Source organism: Vitis vinifera, chromosome 1, assembly GCF_030704535.1.
Source record: "Vitis vinifera cultivar Pinot Noir 40024 chromosome 1, ASM3070453v1".
Taxonomy (NCBI): domain Eukaryota; kingdom Viridiplantae; phylum Streptophyta; class Magnoliopsida; order Vitales; family Vitaceae; genus Vitis; species Vitis vinifera.
Window position 1 is genome coordinate 24751765 of NC_081805.1, and position 23281 is coordinate 24775045.

A 23281-nucleotide genomic window follows, 5' to 3' on the forward strand; every position below is an offset into this window, starting at 1 on the left:
ATCAAAATGAAACTTAGACTTGATTCTATAGAATTGAAACTATTCAAATTGTAGTGAATTTATGTTTAGGGTTATAGTTTTAAGACAAAGTAAGATGTTAATAGGTGATTATGAGGAGACAAAGAAGTGTTTTTGATGAAGGAAATGATAAATGCAAAGTTTCAAAAAAGAGTGATGGTTGTTGGGAGAAGAAGAACAAATGGTGGATTTGAGAGAGAGAGAGAGAGAGAGAGAGAGCAATCGTTTTTCTTCTCTCCTCGTCTAATTTTTGTTTTTAAATTTCAAGGGTTTAAATCCTATTTATTTGAGAGTATTTTTGTTTGAGGTAGACATCTTTCATATTTTAGAAGGAGGAAGGTTATTTGTACAAGCATGGATATCAATGAAAACCTTTTAACCGATAAAAGTATAAATTTATTTTATATCTTTAAAAATTATTATAAACAATTTGAAAATTTAACTTAGTAACAAATTTTTTATTCCTAATTTTTTAAAATAATTTTTATTTTTTCTCTTTATTTTATGTAGGTGCATATTTTCTTCACATTTTCTCAGGAAAGAAACATGGCCTAGGATGCTGCTGATACCAAAAATCTTGTTAGACTGTGCCTGCCAATTAGGCTAGCTTGCTTGATTATGAAGCTACTGAGAAGTAGTATCTCATTTGAATTCTTGCGGGGAACCCCTATTAGGCCAACGCTCACTTTGAAAATTTTCTATTAATATTAATGATGAATTGAAGGTTATTAATTATCATTATTTTCCAACATTGAACTACAGGTCCTGTACATGGAATAAGGGAAGAGGAGTAAAAAAAAAAAGGGCAAAATGAACTACAGTCTTTTTGACCGTGACCGTGATAGATTAATGCATTTCCATCTCAGAACCTCGCAACTTCTGACTTTCTTCCTCCATAAACCTGTCAAACACTCCATCACACCAAACACGCCATTCTTCTCATACTCGAGGCTCCAGTCCATTTACGCGTCCCATAAAAAGCTGTATATATACTATCACTCACAGATTGTTGTTCACATGTTCTCATCTTATTGCAAAGTGTTATCAATCCCATTCCCACTGTCCTTCTGATTCTTGTGTCGCGCAGCTATGATTAACTGCAACATATATGAACGCATATTCAAGCGTTTTGATGAAGACGGTGACGGCAAACTCTCTCCTTCAGAGCTTCGACGCTGCGTGGGGACGATAGGGGAGGAGCTGCTCATGGAGGAGGCGCAGGAGGTGGTGGAGTCGGTGGACTCGAACGGAGATGGGCTGCTGGGATTGGAGGAATTTGTGGGGTGGATGGAGAGGGAGGGTGAAGAGAGAAAGATGGAGGAGTTGAGAGAGGCTTTTAGGATGTATGAGATGGAAGGGAGTGAGTGTATTACTCCAAAGAGCTTGAAGAGGATGCTGAGTAGATTGGGGGAGTCGAGAAGTGTGGAAGACTGCAGTGTCATGATCAGACAGTTTGATGTAAACGGCGATGGCGTTCTTAGCTTTGATGAATTCAAGCTCATGATGCTGTGATCGATCGATTCTTCCCGAGTCTGAAAGTGAATATGATATTCTTTATAAGTTCAACAAAAGTATATTGTAAACCAAGATTCTTTCTACAAATAGAATACGATGCCCATTTATTCATTTTATGCGAAGTTAACGAGTCTCTATGCTTGCTAGGGAGGCTCTCTATGAAGGGTGATTGGAGAACGTACCTTGCTCTATTCTGGATTTTCTTACTTCAAGGGATCGTGCTCTAAAGGCTTTCTTTTCGGTCAACAATATGATATATTATTTTTTATTTGAGATGAATTAGGCTAACAATCCCCACTCAACCACATAGATATTGTCAATTTTGGGTCCAAAGGGACCTTACAGCTTTAAAACATGTTTATAATGAATCAATATTTACATAATATTAGGAACTTTTCCCCCTATCTGATGTGGAATGTCATAAACACTTTTCATGTAGACACAATATCCTTGTTATATCCTAAGGAATTGCGAGGTTAAACAAATAAACACCCTTATAAGAGTAAACAAACCCTCATACTAAGGTCGAAGATCAGCTCTTTGTAATGATTTTCTCACAGCTGTATAAATATTATCCGCTTTTGACCAAAAGCGGATAATATTAATATGATTTGATACAAATCATTACAAATAGTATTAAAGTTAAGGTTCAAAGCGGAAGATATCTATATAATTAAGTGTGGATTATTATAATTAGAATATTGATTGATCCTAAACCAAAACGCCAAAAAAGAAATCACCTTTTGTGATGGTAAAAGTAGGGGCGGAGAAAGAACCAATCATCAAATAATCTAATGTCTCTTGTGGATTAATTCGTGTTCACACCTTGTCATATATTTTACCATTATCCCTAAATAATAATTAATAAGCTAAACTTTGGATCAAATTTTTTAGATGATTAATCTAAATGAATCTCCCTACAGGAGAATGCAATATAAATCTTATCACTACAATAGAGATAAAAAAATCTCATAAAACCTTGTATAAAACACCCCTAAACAATTTTGAAACAAAAATAATTGTGACTTAAAAATAATTATATTTATTGACAGTGGATTGTGACAATTCATGTACCCTTTTGGGTTCATTGACCCTTGCAAGTTTGGAAAGATGAATTGTCTTCTATGAGTAGAACTACTTGCACCTAAAAGGGAAACCAATTACTAAATGGCCCAATACATCACTCAAAATTAGAAATTCTTCTTTGGAAAAAATATTTAATCAAATGAAAAAGACTTCCAAAAGAGTAGAGCTTATTGACAGTTGAGGAAAGCATTGTGGCAATACATCACAACTAATACAAAGGTTCCATTGGAGGTATCTATTATTTTGCTATTATCTATAATCTTGAAGGTTATGTTTTGTTTGGTTCTTAAAATATTTGAAGGAAAATATGAGAGAAAGAAAATAGAAGGAAAAAGTAGAAGGAAATAAAAATCAAAGAACAATAAAAATAGATTTAAAGTCAATAAATTTTTTTATATATTTCTTCAAATTTATTTGACCTATTTTCCTACATTATACAAAGATTAAATAGTTTTAAAATTCATAAATATTTAACTAATTATAATTTTTATTTTCATATTTTTCATTGTGAAATTAAATATAAGAAAACCATTTTTCTCAAATTTTTTTTCTTCTGTTCTTAGTATTTTTTGAAAACCAAACATAGTTGAAGTGCAGAGAGGTACTTTGAGCAACTTTTGAAGTAGGCAGAGGTATTTGGAGCATCATTGAGATGCTTGGAGGAGTTGAAACAACTTTGATTTGCTTGGCACAACTTAGAGATAGTTAAAGATGCTTGAGGAGCTTATTCTAATGTCATATTGCAAAGACATAAATGGGATCCTTCATATGGAAAAATTGGAGACTCTCTAACCTTTTATAACCATATGGAGAAGTCGAGACAGAACTTATATTGTAAACCCCCGGTAGAAGTCGAGTACAAACTTATTTGGTAAATTACAACAGCAGAAGAAAAAGAACAAAAAATATGCACCTAACCCCTTCCCATGTGATCAAGAAAGTTGGATGAGATTTATTTTCGTGAATATTAACATTAAAAAAGTATTCTTATTTTATATAAAATATCACGTAAAATTTTATAAAACCTATCCAATTACTAAACAAATCAAGGGTCTGTTCCAAAAATATATATATATTTTCCATGGGTGGAAATATCTCAAAATGGTAATAAAAAAGCCACATTTAATTTACTAATATAAAAAAGTCCACACACGATGAATCTTTTCTACCTCGTGTCTTAGGCAGATAGAAGGGAGTAGGAGACCAAAAAGACTAACTAGCTTTCTGTGGCGGTTGAGTGTTTTGACCGTTGTAGATGTAATTCTATCTCAATTTAATCCAGGCAGCTTCTCACTTTCTTCCTCCAAAAAATCCATCAATTACGCACTCCCTGACACCATGATCAATACTTTCTTCTTCTCATCTTCAACTTCAAGACTTCCAAGTTCCAATCCTTTTACGCGTCTCATAAAGCTATATATATATAGACTCAATTGTTATTCACAACACTCCAAGAATCCAATTTCTTGCGATAAGCAGCCATGATTAACTGCAGCATATATGAACGCATATTCAAGCGCTTTGATGAAGATGGAGATGGGAAACTCTCTCCTTCGGAGCTTCGACGCTGTGTGGAGACGATAGGGGGAGGAGCTGCTGATGGAGGAGGCGCAGGAGGTGGTGGAGTCGATGGACTCAGACGGGGATGGGTTGGTGGGGTTGGAGGAATTTGTGGGGTGGATGGAGAGAGAGGGCGAAGAGAGAAAGATGGAGGAGTTGAGAGAGGCTTTTAGGATGTATGAGATGGAAGGGAGTGAGTGTATTACTCCAAAGAGCTTGAAGAGGATGCTGAGTAGATTGGGGGAGTCGAGAAGTGTGGAAGACTGCAGTGTTATGATCCGACAGTTTGATGTAAATGGGGATGGGGTTCTGAGCTTTGATGAGTTCAAGCTCATGATGCTTTAATATTGTTGGATCATCTTTTATGTGAATGTTGTATTCTTTTTAGATTTAAAAACAGTGGATTGTATTCAAGATTCTTTCTATACATAGGATTATATATGATTTTTTCTTTGTTTTTGAGTCAATAATGTTTATGTTTTGTGAATGAATGATTGTTTGGGGGCAATCTTTAAGAGGATGTTTGGAACTGTGAACCAAATTTTGTAAGTCATATGAAAGGTCAGCTGGCTTTGCATCCAGTACAGATGGAACTTCATGTGAATGTTAAAAGTAAATTACTTACAAAGTAAAGAGGAGTCAAATTCAATTTCTAGGATGGTCATTTTTTTTGTAATAAATATATAACAAAATAATTATAATCTTAATATAGCATGAGCATTAATTAAAATCAATTTAAATTAGAAAGTTATCCTTTCCATGGTTAGAACAGCTAAAACTCTAGGGTTTGGAACTATTTTTAATAATGGTTTTCTGTTCTCTAGAGTAAAAAAATTATAGAAAATCAATCAAAAATTATTTTCTGTTCTCTGTTCGAACAAAAATCAAGATGTTTTCAAAAACCATCTTTTAGTTGTTTTTTATTGTTACATTTGCTTTTTTTTTTTTTTGAAGGTTTTTTTAAGAAATAATTATATAAACATATAAAATGATTAAAAATAAAATACTAAATGTAAAAATTATTTTTAAAATTATTAAAACAAGTTAAAAATATTTTTCAAATATTTTTAATTACTCTATTTGAATGAATCAACTTAACTTATTTGAAAGAATGAATAAGTAAAAATAAATAAAAATGTTGATAAAATAAAATTATAAGAGATGAAATTATATGGAGAATATGATATCTATTCTTCCATTTAAAGTAAATATAATATATATACAAAATTCAAATGATTTATAGAACATATAATCACTTCACAAAATAAAGTTTTAAAATATGTAAAAATAAAAAGACCTAGCATTGAAAGAAAATTAATAAAAGTATTAATTTAAAAAAATTAAGCTTAAAATAATAATAATAATAATAATAATAATAATAATGAATTAGGCTTTCAAAATTATTTAGATAATAAAATTAAGCAAAAGAATTCATAACTAAAGACTAAGGTGATATTTTTTTAAAATTTTTGTTGAAAATAATTTGTTTTTGGATTTAATATAATTTTTTTAATTTATTATTTATTTCTATTTTTTTTATTGAAATGAAAAAGTTAAAATATTTAACTTTTTTTTAATGCTAAAAGTGCATTATCATAATTAAAGTAATTTTTTTTTTTTTTACTTTTTAATGCTTAATAAAAATAATTAAAAAAACAAACAATTTAATACATAACACTATTAAACACCTTTTAGTTTTAAATTCTATTTAGAATAAAGTCAAAAAATTGAACACTACCTAACACTTTACGTGACATCCCACATCAGATATGGGGGGAAAGTTCTTGGTATGGACTCATCGTAATCCTGTAAACACGTTTTAAAGTTGTGAGGGTCTCTTTAGGTCCAAAGCGGATAATATTTACACGGTTGGGAGCAGACCATTACAAACGATATCAAAACCGATCCCTGACCTCGGTGTGAGGTTTGTTTGAGCTTATAAGAGTATTTGTTTGTTTAACCCCATAATCCCGTAAGACACAACGAAAACGTTGTGTCTGCATGGGGGTGACTTTTAAAGTCGTGAGGTATCTACACCATATAAAATAAATAAGTAGAAATATTATTAGTGTAATTGAATTTTATATTTTGAAATTATATTGATATTTAAAAAAAATAGTTAAATAAAAATTAACTTCCGATATTGTATTTTAAAAAAAATGCACAACTCTTCCTACCTTTTTTTTTTAGTACATCCATAAATCAAGTTAAAAGTTAGCGGGTTGATTAAAAGTTAGCAAGTTGATGTTTGAAAATTCTATCCACGTGATATTTGATGTTAAAAGAAATGGAACTTTAATATGTTTAATAATTTAAATTAAGTGATTAAATTATTAAATTAAGTTATCAAATATTTTTAAAATTTTCTAATGTGTTAATTATGATAAAGAAATTATTTTTCCATCTTATGTAAAAAAAATATTTGATAATATATTAAAAATAAATGTAATTGGGAAAAAGTTTAGAAGTTGTGTCATTCATCCATGCTGAGGTGTAGGTGGCAGTGTGTAGAAGTAGATAGGTTGTTTGAACTTTGAAACTAGTTCTGACGTTAGCTTGTTGTTCTACAGAAGACCACTATTTTTTATTTTATTTTTTATGTTTTAATTTTGTAAACATGTTTCTCGTTTGTCGCACCATTCCCACCACATGTCCAAGTGGATTGAAAAAGCAAAAGGCCAGAACAAAGTATTCGTCTACGAAGCGGTTTTGACCGTTGTACAGTCAATAATCTAGAACATACGCATTACGTGACGTCTCCAGCACTCGCTTCGCTTCATTCTCCAGAACTTCCTAGTAAAGTCTCGATTCTTCACTCTCAAAATCTCTATACCCAACAGCTCCATCTACTCCTTTTACGCGTCCCCACAACAGCTATATATATGCACACACAAAGTGTTCATCCTCACATCTTCACATCTTACTACAAATTAAGTGTTATTTACATTAATTTTCATTAACATCCTTGTGTTGCCACATCCATGATTAACTGCGATGTGTATGAACGCATTTTCAAGCGCTTCGATGAAGATGGTGATGGGAAACTCTCTCCTTCGGAGCTCCGATGCTGCTTGGGGACGATAGGGGAGGAGCAGCCGATGGAGGAGGCGCAGGAGGTGGTGGAGTCGATGGACTCGGACGGAGATGGGTTGCTGGGATTGGAGGAATTTGTGGGGTGGATGGAGAGAGAGGGTGAAGAGAGAAAGATGGAGGATTTGAGAGAGGCCTTTAGGATGTATGAGATGGAAGGGAGTGGGTGTATTACTGCAAAGAGCTTGAAAAGGATGCTGAGTAGATTGGGGGAGTCAAGAAGTGTGGAAGAGTGCAGTGTTATGATCGGACAATTTGATGTAAATGGGGATGGGGTTCTGAGCTTTGATGAGTTCAAGCGCATGATGCTTTAATCTTGTTTAACATCTTTTATCTGAATGTTGTATTTTTTTTTTTAGATTTAAGAAGAGTGGTTTGTATTCAAAAATTAAGATTCTCCTCATTGCTTTCCTCGTGCACATGGTGAAGAAAATACTCCCTATTCTATATTTGATTTTGCATAAAAATTCCTTTTACGGCAAAGAGCAAGTGTGATAAAATTTAAGTTGATTTTTAAATTAAATTGTTAGTTCAAATCATTTTCTCTCTGTGTTTGTAAAATACTCATATTAAAAATATTATAAAAATACATAATATTATTACATAAAATAATAATGAAATATATATCATGGAAAAAATGAAGTATTAAATTATTTTATATTTTTAAAAAGTTATTTAGTCTAAGTTATTGTTTTGCATTATTTTAACTTTAAATTATATAGAATTAATTTACCAATAAGCCTAGACCCCATTTGAAATAGAGTTTAACTTTTGCCCTAATAATAAATAAGTAGAAGTATAAGTATTATTAGTGTAATTGAATTTTATATTTTGGAATGATATCTATCCCCGCAAATTTAGGCAGTCTTGTAAAATAAGTAAAACTATTGAAAAAATATGAGAATAAAAATTTTGCATTAAAATAATTATCGGGGTGCACAATCCATAGGACGATAATGAATTGGAGTTCAAGATCAATTAAGGACCTTTTTTTTTTTTTTTTAAGTGGGAAGTTGTTTTTCACAATTTTATCATTGAAGGAAGTTATCTGTATTTGTAAGTGAAGTTAGAGAATTAAATTTGGAATACCGAAGATTTGATTATTTAATTCAAGAAGTTTGGTTTCTTAAAGTTAACAACTTGTCTAATTTATTTAGGAAATTAGTCAATAAGAGAATATTTATTTTCAATTTTCTTTTGATTTTGTCTTTTTTTATTGAGGAAATTTGTTAATAAAAAATATATATTTTTAATTCTCTCCTAAACTTTAATGATTTGATTTAATTTTATTTTGTAATACTTCTAAATTTCATGAGGTGTCACATTTGAATAGTCATAGAAGTGCCTTCACAAATGTAAATATAATTACATTTGATCTCATTGTAACCATATCGAGAAGTCGATACACGACTCATATTGTAAACTCTCCCTAGAAGTTGACTACACACTTATTTGGTAAATTACAATAGTAAAAGAAAAAGAACACAAAATATGCACCTAGCCCAAAGTTGGATGAGATTTACTTTTGTGAATATTAACATTAACACTATGTTTGGTTCATAGAACATTTGAGAGAAAGAAAATAGGTAAGAATCGAAATAAAAAAAAAAGAAAAAGTTAAGAAAAATAAAAAATAAAGTTGAAGTCGATAAATTATTTTTATTTACTACTATAAACTCATTTTATTTATTTTAACTCATCAGTATAAGGATTAAATAATTTAAATTTTAAAAATGTATAAATTTTTAATTAATTTTAATTATATTTAATTTTCTTGAAAATTGTTTCTAGAACAATCAAATATAAGAAAATCATTTTTTTAAATATTTTTTTTAATACTTTTCGTGCACCAAATATAACTTAAAAGTATTTTTATTTTTTATATAAAATATCACTATCCTATTATTAAACAAATCAAGGGTCTGTTTAAAAATAAATTATTTTCCATGGGTATAAATATCTCAAAAAGATAATAAAAAAGCCACATTTAATTTACTAATATAAAAAAGTCCACACCTGATAAATCTTTTCCACCTCATGTCTAGGCAGATAGAAGGGAGAAAGAGACCAAAAAGACAAACTAGCTTTCTGTGGCGGTTGAGTGTTTTGACCGTTGTAGATGTAATTCTATCTCAATTTAATCCAGGCAGCTTCTCACTTTCTTCCCCCAAAAAATCCATCAATTACGCACTCCCTGACACCGTGATCCATGCTTTCTTCTTCTCATCTTCAACTTCAAAACTTCCAAGTTTCCAATCCTTTTATGCGTCTCATAAAGCTATATATAGACTCACAAATTGTTATTCACAACACTCCAAGCATCCAAGTTCTTGCGGTAAGCAGCCATGATTAACTGCAGCATATATGAACGCATATTCAAGCGCTTTGATGAAGATGGTGATGGGAAACTCTCTCCTTCGGAGCTTCGAAGTTGCGTGGGGACGATAGGGGAGGAGCTGCTGATGGAGGAGGCGCAGGAGGTGGTGGAGTCGATGGACTCAGACGGGGATGGGTTGGTGGGTTTGGAGGAATTTGTGGGGTGCATGGAGAGAGAGGGCGAAAAGAGAAAGATGGAGGAGTTGAGAGAGGCTTTTAGGATGTATGAGATGGAAGGGAGTGGGTGTATTACTCCAAAGAGCTTGAAGAGGATGCTGAGTAGATTGGGGGAGTCGAGAAGCGTGGAGGAGTGCAGTGTTATGATCAGGCAGTTTGATGTTAATGGCGATGGGGTTATGAGCTTTTATGAGTTCAAGCTCATGATGCTTTAATATTGTTTGATACCTTCCACATGAATTTTATATTCTTTTTAGATTTATAAAGAGTGATTTGTATTCAAGATTCTTTCTACATAAGGGTCTCCAACGGGCCGGGCCGGGCCGTCCGGCTCGGAGGAGTAAGACCCATGGCCCAGCTCGAGGCGGGCCACTGAGTCAACGGGCCAGGCCGGGCCGGGCCCTTGGTATATCTAAGGCCCGTGGCCCAGCCTGTGGGCCCTCAAGCTGGGCGGGCCGACTGGGGAAAAAATTAAAATAGTTTTTAGTTTTGAAGGGAAGAGGTTCGAAATCCCCTTCCCTTATGGATCCATAAGGGAGCTAGCCACCAACTGAGCTAGTCCTCTTTTGTGTAACTATTTTGCATTAGTTATATATATATATATTAGAAATGTTGTATGATTTTTGAAAAAATATAAAAGTGAGTTGGCTGTTCAACGGTCACATGACTCACATGACCGTTGAACATGTCTGCCACTCAATTCAATATTATGACCGTTGAACGATCTTGATTAAAAAAAAAAGAAATAATAAATCCTAATATTTAAATCTCTATAAATATTAAATACCCTCAATTTTTTTCTATTCTCTCAACTCTTAAGCTCTCTCCCATTCCACAATATTTCCGATTATTGCATTTTATCTCAAATTATTCAATATTATTGATGGTGAAAAACAAGCATTGGTGGTTCAAAAAGTTCAAATTTGAAGGAATTTCTGCTTCGGTTCTCTAATTTAGTAACATACTTCACCTTTACTTTTATTTATTTGTTACATTTTAATTTTACATTTATTATTTTTAGCATAATATTTTATCAATAATTATAATTATGGCAAGTGGTTCTTGTTCTTCATCTAATACATGTGATAGCAAAAAATTTACATCAAATATATGGAATTTTTTTGATAGAATAGAAATAAATTTAGAAAATAATAAAAAAGAAATAAAAGCAAAATGTAAAATTTGTAACAAACTTCTTAGTGGTGGCTCAAATGCAGGTACAAGTCATTTAAAAAGGCATCATGAAAATTGTAAAACTAAAAATAATGTAGATATTAGAAATTATATGCAATTAGGTAAAGATGAAAGTGGAAATTTAAAAACATTTTCTTATGATGAATCTTATTGTTGTGAAGAAATGATTGGTTATATAATAAGAGCAGAACAACCTTTCAATTTCATGGAAACTCATGATTTTACGGGAACAATGCAACGAGCTGTTAATCCTCAGTTTTAAGGTTGCTCTGGAAATACAGTTAAAAGAATTCTTATAAAAAATTTTGAAACACAAAAAGAAAATTAAAAATTTTTTTTTGCAAATTTTGAAGAAAGAATTTGTTTAACATCTGATATTTGGACATCTTTAACTCATAGTGGTTTTTTTATATATAACTGCTCATTATATTGATAATGAATGAAAATTAAATAAAAGAATTATTTCATTTAAAATAATAAATGCTCCATATAATGGTAAAAATATAGCATCTTTAATAAATGATGAAATTATAGATTTTGGCATTCGTGATAAAATATTTACAATAACATTAGATAATGCTTCTAATAATGATGCAGCAGTATCTAGATTAAAACGATATTGGCAAATAAAAGAAGATCAATGTAAAATATTTCATGTGCGTTGTTGTGCACATATTTTAAATTTCATTGTAAAAGATGGATTAAAACACGTTGATGATACATTATAAAAAATTAGAGGCATTGCTGCGGGTCTTAATAGTTCTCAAGCAAAACATGAATTATTTTTTTATTGTTGCAAAATGTTAAATATGAAAAAAAGAAATATAAATTTGGATATGCCCACTAGATGGAATTCCACTTATAAACTTTTACAAACTATTACAAAATATAGAAAAGTAGTAGAACTATATGAAATACAATTAATTAACAATGATTGTGAAACAAATATTGATGTATTAAATGATTATTATTGGCATATTGCAGATCTTTTAAGAGATCTTTTTGAAGTATTTGATACTTCAACAAAAAATTTTTGTGGTGTATATTATCCATCTTCAAACCGAGTTGTCATGCAAATAACTAATATTTTTATTGTACTTCAAAAATATTTAAATTTGGATATATTTAATGATGCAATATTTGCAATGATAGAAAAATTTAGAAAATATTGGGGAGAAATACCTTTAATTTTTTATCTTGGTTTTGTGGACCCTAGATTGAAATTTGAAACTTTGGATGAATGGTTAACAATTATTTATTTTAATGACCAAATAAAAATTGAAGAAATTAAAAATGAAATAAATTCATTATTATATAATTTATATAACTATTATAAAGAAAAATATGGTGATGATATTAGTTCTATTAAATTACCACCTATATCTACAAGTTCTTCATCTTTTTATAAAGGAGCTCTAGAAATGTTAAAAAGTTGAAAGAAGATAACAAATAGTTCTCCAAACAACACAACTGATTTAGATAGATATCTTAATATTGATTTAATTTCATTTGAAGATGATGAAGATTTTGATATTTTAATATGGTGGAAATCACAACAACACAAATATCCTGTGCTTTCTATCATTGCTCGTGATGTACTAACAGTTCTTGTGAGTACAGTTGCATCAGAAGCTGCTTTTAGTGTAGGTGGAAGAGTAGTTAGTGATAAACGATGCAACTTAGCGCCGGATTCTATTGAAGCAAATATATGTGTGAAAGACTGGACAATAGTAGATAAAAGGATATTTGATTCTATTCAAGAAGAAAATATGCTTGTCGATATGGAAAAACTAAAATCATCAAGATCTTCATGGATTTGCGATAGTTCGCCAACACCGCCAAGAGATAATGATTAAAATATTTTACTAAATGTATGTCATATTTTTATTTTTATTTTTGTAGTTGAAAAGTACAAATGATTGACAAATAAGTAGGTGCCAACCTAGTTGGGATGTATTTATTTTGTAGTGATGTAAACTTTTCCCACATTTTCAAATGTAACGTATACATTCAATGAATAAAATAGTTAGCAATGAATATTTTTATTAATGTAGTATTTTCTATTTCTTGAATATTTATATATATATATATATTTAAGTGGCGGGCCTACGGGCGGGCCAGCCCACCGGGCCTAAATTGGAGCCCATGGCTCGGTCCATCCAAAAATGGGCTCGAGCCGGGCCGGGCCTAGGCCAGGCCGCGGGCTTTTTAGAGACCCTTATTTCCACATATACAGAGGAATATGATTTTTTTTTCTTTCCACTCTATAACATTTATATATATATATATATATATATATATGTTCTGTACATGATTGTTTGGGCCAATTAAACTCTCAAGGGTGTGTGGAACCCTGCACTAGTCTTGTTATATACGGTAACTCAACTGACTTTAAATGGAAGTTGGTGCTTTAACACATAGCGTTAATATGTTTAGTAACTTAAATTAATTTATTAAACAATTCTATATCTTTTTAATATGCCAACCAAGGGAATTATAGCATTTTTCTCATTCATGCTAAGGAATTAGTGAAAGTATGGATTGTGAAGTTAACATATAACAACTCGCGCTTAACTGTATAGATATTATCCTCTCTAAGTCCTAAAGGGCCCTTACAGCTTTAAAATGTATCTACATGATTTAGAGAGATCTATACTTATATAGTATCATAAATTTTCTCTCATATTCAATATGGGGTATCATAAACACCCTCTATGCAAATATAACGTTCTCGTTGTATTCCATGATATTATGGGGTAAAACAGATAAACAATCCTTATAGGGCCAAATATACCCCCACACCAAGATCGATGATTAGTTCTAATATCACTTATAACGACATGTATCTAACCATGTAGATATTTTTCGCTCTAGAAATTGGATATGAGAGAAAGTTTATGACGTTATATATGTAGAGGTTCCTCTTAATTCTATAAACGCATTTTAAAATTGTGAAGACCCCTTTGGATTCAGAGTTGATAATATCTACACAGTTGGATGAGGTTCGTTATCTAACATCTTATTTTGTTAATTAATTTCCAACTAATTGTCACTATGTTCAATGAATCCCTTCATCTATAAAGAAAAGAAAAGGGGGTTGAGTTGGGAGCCTACAATTTCTCTTATTGTGGATGTTTTCTGAATGCATTATTGAGTAGTCATAGAAGTGCCTTCTTAACTGTCAATAAAATTACATTTGATCTCATTGTAACCATATCGAGAAGTCGATACATGACTCATATTGTAAACTCTCTCTAGAAGTTGACTACAAACTTATTTGGTAAATTACAATAGTAAAAGAAAAAGAACACAAAATATGCACCTAGCCAAAGTTGGATGAGATTTACTTTTGTGAATATTAACATTAAGGCTATGTTTGGTTCGTAGAAAATTTGAGAGAAAGAAAATAGATAAGAAAATAAATAAGAAAAAAAAAGTGAAGAAAAATAAAAAAAATAGAGTTGAAATTGATAAATTATATTTATTTACTACTTTAAATTCATTTTATTTATTTTAACTCATCATTATAAAGATTAAAAAATTTAAAATTTAAAAATATATAAGTTCTTAATTAATTTTAATTATATTTAATTTTCTTGAAAATTCTTTCTAGAACAATCAAATATAAGAAAATTATTTTTCTTGATATTTTTTTCTTTTCTTAATACTTTTCGTGCACCAAATATAACTTAAAAGTATTTTTATTTTTTATATAAAATATCACATATAATTTTATAAAATCTATCCTATTATTAAACAAATCAAGGGTCTGTTTAAAAATAAATAAATAAATAATTTTCCATGGGTGTAAATATCTCAAAAAGATAATAAAAAAGCCACATTTAATTTACTAATATAAAAAAGTCCACACCTGATAAATCTTTTCCACCTCATGTCTAGGCAGATAGAAGGGAGAAAGAGACCAAAAAGACCAACTAGCTTTCTGTGGCGGTTGAGTGTTTTGACCGTTGTAGATGTAATTCTATCTCAATTTAATCCAGGCAGCTTCTCACTTTCTTCCCCCAAAAAATCCATCAATTACGTACGCACTCCCTGACACCGTGATCAATGCTTTCTTCTTCTCATCTTCAACTTCAAAACTTCCAAGTTCCAATCCTTTTACGCGTCTCATAAAGCTATATATGGACTCACAAATTGTTATTCACAACACTCCAAGAATCCAAGTTCTTGCGGTAAGCAGCCATGATTAACTGCAGCATATATGAACGCATATTCAAGCGCTTTGATGAAGATGGTGATGGGAAACTCTCTCCTTCGGAGCTTCGACGTTGCGTGGGGACGATAGGGGAGGAGCTACTGATGGAGGAGGCGCAGGAGGTGGTGGAGTCGATGGACTCAGACGGGGATGGGTTGGTGGGGTTGGAGGAATTTGTGGGGTGGATGAAGAGAGAGGGCGAAGAGAGAAAGATGGAGGAGTTGAGAGAGGCTTTTAGGATGTATGAGATGGAAGGGAGTGGGTGTATTACTCCAAAGAGCTTGAAGAGGATGCTGAGTAGATTGGGGGAGTCGAGAAGCGTGGAGGAGTGCAGTGTTATGATCAGGCAGTTTGATGTTAATGGCGATGGGGTTCTGAGCTTTGATGAGTTCAAGCTCATGATGTTTTGATATTGTAATGATTATATATATGATTTTTATTTCCTTTTCCGGTGAATAACATTTATGCCTTAATTAAAACACTTCATCGTCTTATCTATTATTATTATTGAAACTAAATAAAAACCCTATTAGTTACTATCAATGACAAAATAAAATTTAAAATATTAAAAATACAATTAAAACTAAAAAAAATCAATAATAAATAATGCCAAAACAAAATATTGGTTTTCTACCAAAAAATTAAAAAAAAAAATAGTTTTCTATTAAAAGTTTGTCACTTTATCAATGTCTATAATTTCTTATAAAAAAAATATTTTGATGGATCCTAAATATTTTCATAGTGATCCTTTTCAATCTAACTCTAGGTCATTAGTATATATGCATTGCTTCCATAATAATACCGAATTTATTTTTATTTAATTAAATCTTTTTTTCTTAAATGCGAGATCATTATAACAAAATCCTTTTAAATTTAATTACTCTATTTGAATAAATCGATTTTACTTATTTGAAAGAATGAAAAATATGATATTTGATGTTTGAAAATTCCATCTTTGTACCTTTAAAATCTAATTTTAAAAAGGATGGAACTTTAATATGCTTAATAACATAAATTAATTTATCAAATGCTTATAAAATTTTCTAATATTTTAAGTATGATAAACAATTTATTTTTCAATCTTATGTAAAAAATATTTGCTAATGTATTAAAAATAAATGTAATTGGGAAAAAGCTTGTAAGTTGTGTCATTCATCCATGCTGAGGAGTCAGTAGCAGTGTGAAGAAGTTGATAGGTTGTCTGAAAAACCAGTTGAGTCTTTTGACGTTAGCTTGTTGTTCTACAGAAGAACACTATTTTTTTTATTTTTTTTTATTTTATTTTTTATGTTTTAATTTTGTAAACATGTTTCTCGTTTGTCGCGTCATATCCACCTCATGTCCGGGTGGATTGAAAAAGCAAAAGGCTAGAAGAAAAGTATTCTATTCTTAGTAAAGTCAATACGCACTCCGTGACGTCCCCTCCAGAACTTCCTAGTAAAGTTCGATTCTTCACTCTCAAAATCTCCATACCCAACAGCTCTATCTACTCCTTTTACGCGTCCCCACAACAGCTATATATATGCACACACAAGGTGTTCATCCTCACATCTTCACATCTTACTACAAATTAAGTTTTATTCACATTAATTTTCATTAACATCCTTGTGTTGCGACAGCCATGATTAACTGCAATGTGTATGAACGCATTTTCAAGCGCTTCGATGAGGATGGTGATGGGAAACTCTCTCCTTCGGAGCTCCGACGCTGCTTGGGGACGATAGGGGAGGAGTTGCTGATGGAGGAGGCGCAGGAGGTGGTGGAGTCGATGGACTCGGACGGAGATGGGTTGCCGGGATAGGAGGAATTTGTGGGGTGGATGGAGAGAGAGGGTGAAGACAGAAAGATGAAGGAGTTGAGAGAGGCCTTTAGAATGTATGAGATGGAAGGGAGTGGGTGTATTACTGCAAAGAGCTTGAAGAGGATGCTGAGTAGATTGGGGGAGTCAAGAAGTGTGGAAGAGTGCAGTGTTACGATCGGACAGTTTGATGTAAATGGGGATGGGGTTCTGAGCTTTGATGAGTTCAAGCTCATGTTGCTTTAATCTTGTTTGATACCTTCCATGTGAATTTTGTATTATTTTTAGGTTTATAAGAGTGATTTGTATTCAAGATTCTTTCTACATACAAGAGGAATATGATTTTTTTCTTCTTTCGGTTTATAACTCTAGACATAAAAATTTTAGTGGATTAAATTATCACTAATTTGGTCTTAAAAAATTGATAAATAAAAATAGATATCCTCTTATGGATAACTTTTCTAAAAAAGAAACTAATCTCCAACTATAAAAAGGATAATAATAAATATATTATTATTATTATTATTATTATCATGTTAGTACATTATTAGAAGTTGCTAAAATCAAGAAACTAAATCCATTAATTGGGGAATTCAAAATTCAAATTCTCTATCTTCACGTATAAATAGAAGTGATTTCTTTCAAGAAAAAGAGGGAGAAATTAAAAAATAAAAATCTAAAAAGGAAAATCTTAAGGAGAAAATCCAAAGACGATTTTAGAATCATCAAATCTCCTTGACTACTACATGTGTTCTTCACCATTAAACGAGTTCATTTAGGAATAAGCCACTTGTGGCCCTCAATTGATCTTCGAAATAAAAAAAAAAGGCCATCGTTGTTTTTCAAGTTGTGGACAAAGCGAAAGAATCGGAGAGAAAATATTCTTTTGTGAAGAATATTATATTTGAGATTGTACCCACAATATTTTTAATTTCAATAAATATTTTGTTTGCATTATTTTCCTATTTGTTTTACTAATTTTACAAAATTTGAGCATACAATAACATTTATATGTATATATATATATATACTTTACATGATTGTTTGGGGCAAACCCTGAAGGGTGTTTAGACCTACACTAATCTTGTTATATACAACGATGATGACAAGTTTTACTAATCAGGGGACTAGGATTCTAAGAAAGAAGAACTCAATTGACTGTGAATGGAAGTTGGTGCTTTAACGCATATCGTTAATATGCTTAATAACAACTCTAAAGGTCTGTTGTTTAGGAAAATAGCAACTCTAAAGGCCTCATCCCAATATTTTAGAGGCATAGAAGCTTTAGCTAATAAAATGAGACCATTTTATACTATGTGACGATGTTTTCTCTTCCCAACCCCATTTTGTTCATGAGTATGAGGGCAAGAATTTCTATGAATTATACCATGGGACATTAAGAGATCAGTAAAAGCTCTATCTTGTCCTCCCCAATTAGTTTGAATAGCCTTTATTTTATAACCAAGCTAAAACTCAACTTGTGTTTCAAAATTTGAGAAAGTTTGAAAAGCATCTGACTTATGCTTTAACAAAAAAATCCAAGTGAAACAAGAGAATGCATCTATAAAGTTGATGTAATATCTATAGCCACTAGATGACAACATTGGAGAGGTCCCCATAAGTCAAAGTGAACCAATTGTAAAGGTTTTGTGTAGGTTGTATCTGACAATCTAAAAGGAAACGTATGAATTTTACCAAAGCAACAAGCTAAACAAAAAGAATGAGAATTTGAATCAAGAAGAGGTATTTTGCAATTTGTGAGTACAACTTTTAGAACTTTCTTAGAAGGGTGGCCTAATCTATCATGCCACAAATCATACAATGAACAGGAATGAGAGAGAATAGGTACATGAAAGGCAATGATAGATGGTGCTGGAATTGGGACCTTTGAGGAAGACAATGAAGGTTGCAATAGCTGGTTAAGATGAATTTGAACAGATGATGCTAGAATTGGGACCATTGAGAAAGACAATAGAGGCTGCAACTGCTGGTTGAGATGAATTTGAGTGTGGTCAAAGACATAAAATCCATTTTTAAGATTTCCCTCCAGTAGCACAGTTTTAGAAGTCTGATCTTTCACAAAACAGGAATGTGAGTGAAATTCAAAGAAAACATCATTATCATGGGCGAACTTCGAAACACTAAGTAAATTTTTTGTTATAGTTGGGACATGTAAGAGTTGCTTAAGAGAAAGAATTTTAGAAGTATAAGGAGAGGAAAAGATAGATTGACCAACATGCTTAATGGATAAATCCATACCATTTCCAATATGAACTTGATCTGATCCATAATATTCGGCCTTAGTCATCAAATTTGTAGCATCAAAAGTAACATGATTGGAAGCTCCTGAGTTAGGATACCAATTGGTATCATTAACAACTTTTGGTGTAGCAAACATGGCTATCATTTGGCCTCCTGCACCTTGTAATTGGCTTTGAATGAAAGATTGTTGATTCTAGAATTGAGATGGTCCTAAGAAACTCTTATCAAAATGATAATAATAGTTCATCCCCACATGCCCAATCTTTCCACAAAGTTGACGTTGAGGTTTGTTTTGAGACCAAAAACCTCTCCCACCAAATTGACCATTAAAGTGGCCTCCACGACCTCTTCCTCGATTGGCAAAACCAAAACCTCCTCTAGCATTGTTCTGAAAATTGCATTTTTTACCAAAAAAAAAACTGACCACTAAAGGTGTTTGGAGCACCAAAGTTGGAATTGGAATTTTATGCAAAACCATTAATATACCTTTTTATGCTTTGCTGAGAGTTTTGACCAGTAACAACAATATTTGCTAAGCTAGGTTATGCAGAATCTAACTCCTTATTCTTTTTTTCTATCCTAGCTTCTTGAGTCAACAACAAGGATTCTATATCATCAACTATATAAGGGTCTATGCGTGACTCAATTGAAAGAATAAAGTTGTCATAGTCTGGTGATAAACCCTCAAATATGACATTGAATGGCCAACTAATCCTAGAAAATCAATACAACCTCTAATCTTTAACAAATATTCATTCATAGTCAGAAACTCTTTTCTGGTGTTTCTCAATTGTGTTTTAAATTGAAACACTTTTGCTCGAATTTGAACAGCAAAATATCTTTCCAAATTAAGTTCGCCATACCTGAGCAGAGTTCTCACAGTTTACCATATGTGTAAGAATCCCTTCAGACATTGAAGAAAGAAGCCAAGACAACAACAATTGATCTTGTTGTTCCCAATCAAGAAATTCTGGATTAACATTGTCCATTTCTTCATCTCTTAGCGTAAGAAACTTCAATGGTGGGGGTTTTGTTCCAAACACAAAATTCTGTAATTTGTGCCCTCGAATTGCTACAAGAACCTGCTTTCGCCAAAGCAAGAAGTTGTTGTTATCCAATCGAACCGAAACAAAGTGACTAAAGGAAACAAGGATGAACCTTGAAGCAGATGATGAGGCTCCACCCATGGTGGAAATTGAAAAGCTCTCTATTGCTGGTATTTCAAAGCTCGGATACCATATTAGGATTTAAGAAAACAAAGGAAAACAGTGGATTTTGGATTGAAGAAAAACAGAGGACTTATTATTCACACTGTGGAAACTAGTTACAAGAGCTTCTTTAAATAGAAGCTTATAATAAAAGAATATTTATTTCTAATTCTCTCTTTATTTCAATTATTTGGTTTGATTTTATTTTGTAATGACCCTTTTAAATTTCATGTCAAGTCTTTAATGTCTAGGGCTCATTACTTGTCAAACTCAAATTTTTTTAAGTTAAAAAATCATAATTTTGAAGACTGATTTAATGATAATTTAATCTATCAAAATTTTTAATGTATATAATATCATAGAATAAGAAATGCTTTTATTAAGGCTATCTTTGGCTCTAGTAAATTTGAGAAGAAAAATAAAGATAAAAACTAGAAAGAAAGAAAAAGTAAAAAACAAAAATGTTTTAAAAAATTAAAGTCTATAAATTATTTTTATATATTATTTTAAATTATCTTATTTATGTTAACTTTTTTACAAAATTATTAAATAATTTTAAAATATATAAAATTTTAATTTATTTTAATTCTAATTGATTTTCTTTTGTATTAAAGTACACATGAAAAAGTCAATATCCAGATAATGATGTAACTATTATATTTATTAAAAATTTAACTAAATAAAAATTAACTAAGGTGTTATGAAAAAATATATATTTACTAATATATTTAAAATATGTATATAATTGGGAAAGTTTATAAGTTGCATATGTTATTCATCCATGGAAGTGTGGAAGTGTGGAAGTGGGTAGAAAGTAGTGGAAGTGCGTAGAAGTTGATAAGTTGACTGAGTTTTGAAGGAGTTCAGAAGTTAGCTTGTCATTCTGCTGGTTTCCAACCCAAGGCCACTATTTTTTTAATTTTTTTAATTTTTTTAATTTTGTAACATCAAGTCTAAGGTGATGTTTGTTTTTTTACTTAATTCTAAATGGAACCTTAATACTTAATAGTATTAAATATTAGGTTGTTTGTTTTTATAGTATTTTATTTCTATTAAGTATTAAAAGGTAAAAAAAACCATTGTGTTATTTTTTCTATTTAGAAAAAGTCACATATTTTAGCTTTTTCTATTTAGTAAAAAGTTTATAATAAGTCATGAAAAAGTAAAAAACCAAACAACCTAAATTCTAAAACTAAATGATTTTCAGCAAAAAGTCAAAAAAACAAACACCACCTAAGTCTAACATGTCACTCGTTTGTTACGTCATTTCCACCTCATGTCCAGGCGGATTGAAAAAACAAAGGCCAGAAGAAAAGTATGTATTCACGAGGTGGGTTTGACCGTTCTACAGTAAAAATTCCAGCACAATGCCTAGCAATTTCTCCGTGATGTCCGGCTCCTCCAGAACTTTCTAGTGAAGTCTCGATTCTTCACTCTCAAAACCGCCATACCTAACAGCTCCATCTACACCTTTTACGCATCCCCACAACTGCTATATATATGCACACACAAAGTGTTCATCCACATATCTTCACATTTGACTACAAATTAAGTTTTATTCACATTAATTTTCATTAAATCCTTGTGTGTTGCGACAGCCATGATTGACTGCAGCATATATGAACGCATATTCAAGCGCTTTGATGAAGATGGAGATGGGAAACTCTCTCCTTCGGAGCTTCGACGCTGTGTGGAGACGATAGGGGAGGAGCTGCTGATCGAGGAGGCGCAAGAGTTGGTGGAGTCGATGGACTCGGACGGGGATGGGCTGTTGGGGATGGAGGAGTTTGTGGGGTGGATGGAAAGAGAGGGTGAAGAGAGAAAGATGGAGGAGTTGAGAGAGGCCTTTAGGATGTATGAGATGGAAGGGAGTGGGTGTATTACTGCAAAGAGCTTGAAGAGGATGCTGAGTAGATTGGGGGAGTCAAGAAGTGTGGAAGAATGCGGTGTTATGATCGGACAGTTTGATGTAAACGGGGATGGGGTTCTGAGCTTTGATGAGTTCAAGCTCATGATGCTTTAATATTGTTTGATATCTTGTATGTGAATGTTGTATTCTTTTTAGAATTAAAGAGTGGATTGTATTCGAGATTCTTTCCAGATTATATCATTACTTAAAATAACAACAAAATATTTACCATAAAAACAATTAAATATGACATTATCTTAGATTTTGATAAAATTGTTTAATTTAACTTATTGTTTTACATTTTTTTTTTTTCTAACCAAATCATACACAAAAAAACAAATAAATAAAAATATTTTAACATGGTTCAGTTATCAATATAATCCTTATATTTACGATATGTACCAATACTTAAAAAACTACTTATAAAAAGAAACGAGAAATAGTATAAAGATAAAACTCTAAAAAAAAACCCTTCTTAATTGCTATTGTACTTTCTAAAAAACATTATCAACGAGCTCCACCTCCAACATTTTGAGCAAAACATAACAAAACTAATTAAGATTAACTTTAAATTATAATATTAAATTATTTTATAAAAAATGTGGATCATCTTAAGTAAAGGATTCCTCTTTAATCCTCTAATTAAAACAATTCATCGTCTTATCTATTATTATTACTGAAACTAAATAAAAACCCAATTAGTTACTATCAATGACAAAATAAATTTTAAAATATTAAAAATTACAATTAAAACTAAAAAAATTAATAATAAATAATGCCAAAACAAAATATTGGTTTTCTACCTCAAAATTAAAAAAAAAAAAAATAGTTTTACTTTATCAATACCTATAATTTTATATAAAAAAAAATAT

The 23281-nt window shown here is 31.3% G+C and overlaps 5 protein-coding genes and 2 pseudogenes across 5 annotated transcripts; all 7 read left to right on the forward strand.

The window, feature by feature from the left end:
* Positions 1–1019: 1019 nt before the first annotated feature.
* On the forward strand, positions 1020–1812 carry LOC100254585 (probable calcium-binding protein CML31). The gene has a single exon (XM_002264749.4). The coding sequence runs from the start codon at positions 1108–1110 to the stop codon at positions 1528–1530; it is 423 nt and encodes a 140-aa protein (XP_002264785.1). The 5' UTR covers positions 1020–1107; the 3' UTR covers positions 1531–1812.
* A 2255-nt stretch (positions 1813–4067) lies between these two features.
* Positions 4068–4630, forward strand: LOC132253707 (probable calcium-binding protein CML31; annotated as a pseudogene).
* A 2443-nt stretch (positions 4631–7073) lies between these two features.
* Positions 7074–7679, forward strand: LOC100264879 (putative calcium-binding protein CML23). The gene has a single exon (XM_002264680.5). The coding sequence runs from the start codon at positions 7161–7163 to the stop codon at positions 7581–7583; it is 423 nt and encodes a 140-aa protein (XP_002264716.3). The 5' UTR covers positions 7074–7160; the 3' UTR covers positions 7584–7679.
* Positions 7680–9525: 1846 nt separating this feature from the next.
* On the forward strand, positions 9526–10105 carry LOC132252671 (probable calcium-binding protein CML31). Its single transcript, XM_059733571.1, has one exon. It carries the CDS (start codon positions 9615–9617, stop codon positions 10035–10037), a length of 423 nt encoding a protein of 140 aa, XP_059589554.1. The 5' UTR covers positions 9526–9614; the 3' UTR covers positions 10038–10105.
* A 4997-nt stretch (positions 10106–15102) lies between these two features.
* LOC100247735 (probable calcium-binding protein CML31) lies at positions 15103–15676 on the forward strand. Its single transcript, XM_002264604.4, has one exon. It carries the CDS (start codon positions 15220–15222, stop codon positions 15640–15642), a length of 423 nt encoding a protein of 140 aa, XP_002264640.1. The 5' UTR covers positions 15103–15219; the 3' UTR covers positions 15643–15676.
* A 1111-nt stretch (positions 15677–16787) lies between these two features.
* LOC100252847 (probable calcium-binding protein CML31) lies at positions 16788–17380 on the forward strand (annotated as a pseudogene).
* Positions 17381–21908: 4528 nt separating this feature from the next.
* LOC100249487 (probable calcium-binding protein CML31) lies at positions 21909–22600 on the forward strand. Its single transcript, XM_019221947.2, has one exon. The coding sequence runs from the start codon at positions 22101–22103 to the stop codon at positions 22521–22523; it is 423 nt and encodes a 140-aa protein (XP_019077492.2). The 5' UTR covers positions 21909–22100; the 3' UTR covers positions 22524–22600.
* Positions 22601–23281: the final 681 nt, after the last annotated feature.

What these genes read in the sequence shown, in the direction of transcription:
- LOC100247735 (XM_002264604.4), top strand. Translation starts at nt 15,220, where the DNA reads ATGATTAACTGCAGCATATATGAACGCATATTCAAGCGCTTTGATGAA.
- LOC100254585 (XM_002264749.4), top strand. Translation starts at nt 1,108, where the DNA reads ATGATTAACTGCAACATATATGAACGCATATTCAAGCGTTTTGATGAA.
- LOC100249487 (XM_019221947.2), top strand. Translation starts at nt 22,101, where the DNA reads ATGATTGACTGCAGCATATATGAACGCATATTCAAGCGCTTTGATGAA.
- LOC132252671 (XM_059733571.1), top strand. Translation starts at nt 9,615, where the DNA reads ATGATTAACTGCAGCATATATGAACGCATATTCAAGCGCTTTGATGAA.
- LOC100264879 (XM_002264680.5), top strand. Translation starts at nt 7,161, where the DNA reads ATGATTAACTGCGATGTGTATGAACGCATTTTCAAGCGCTTCGATGAA.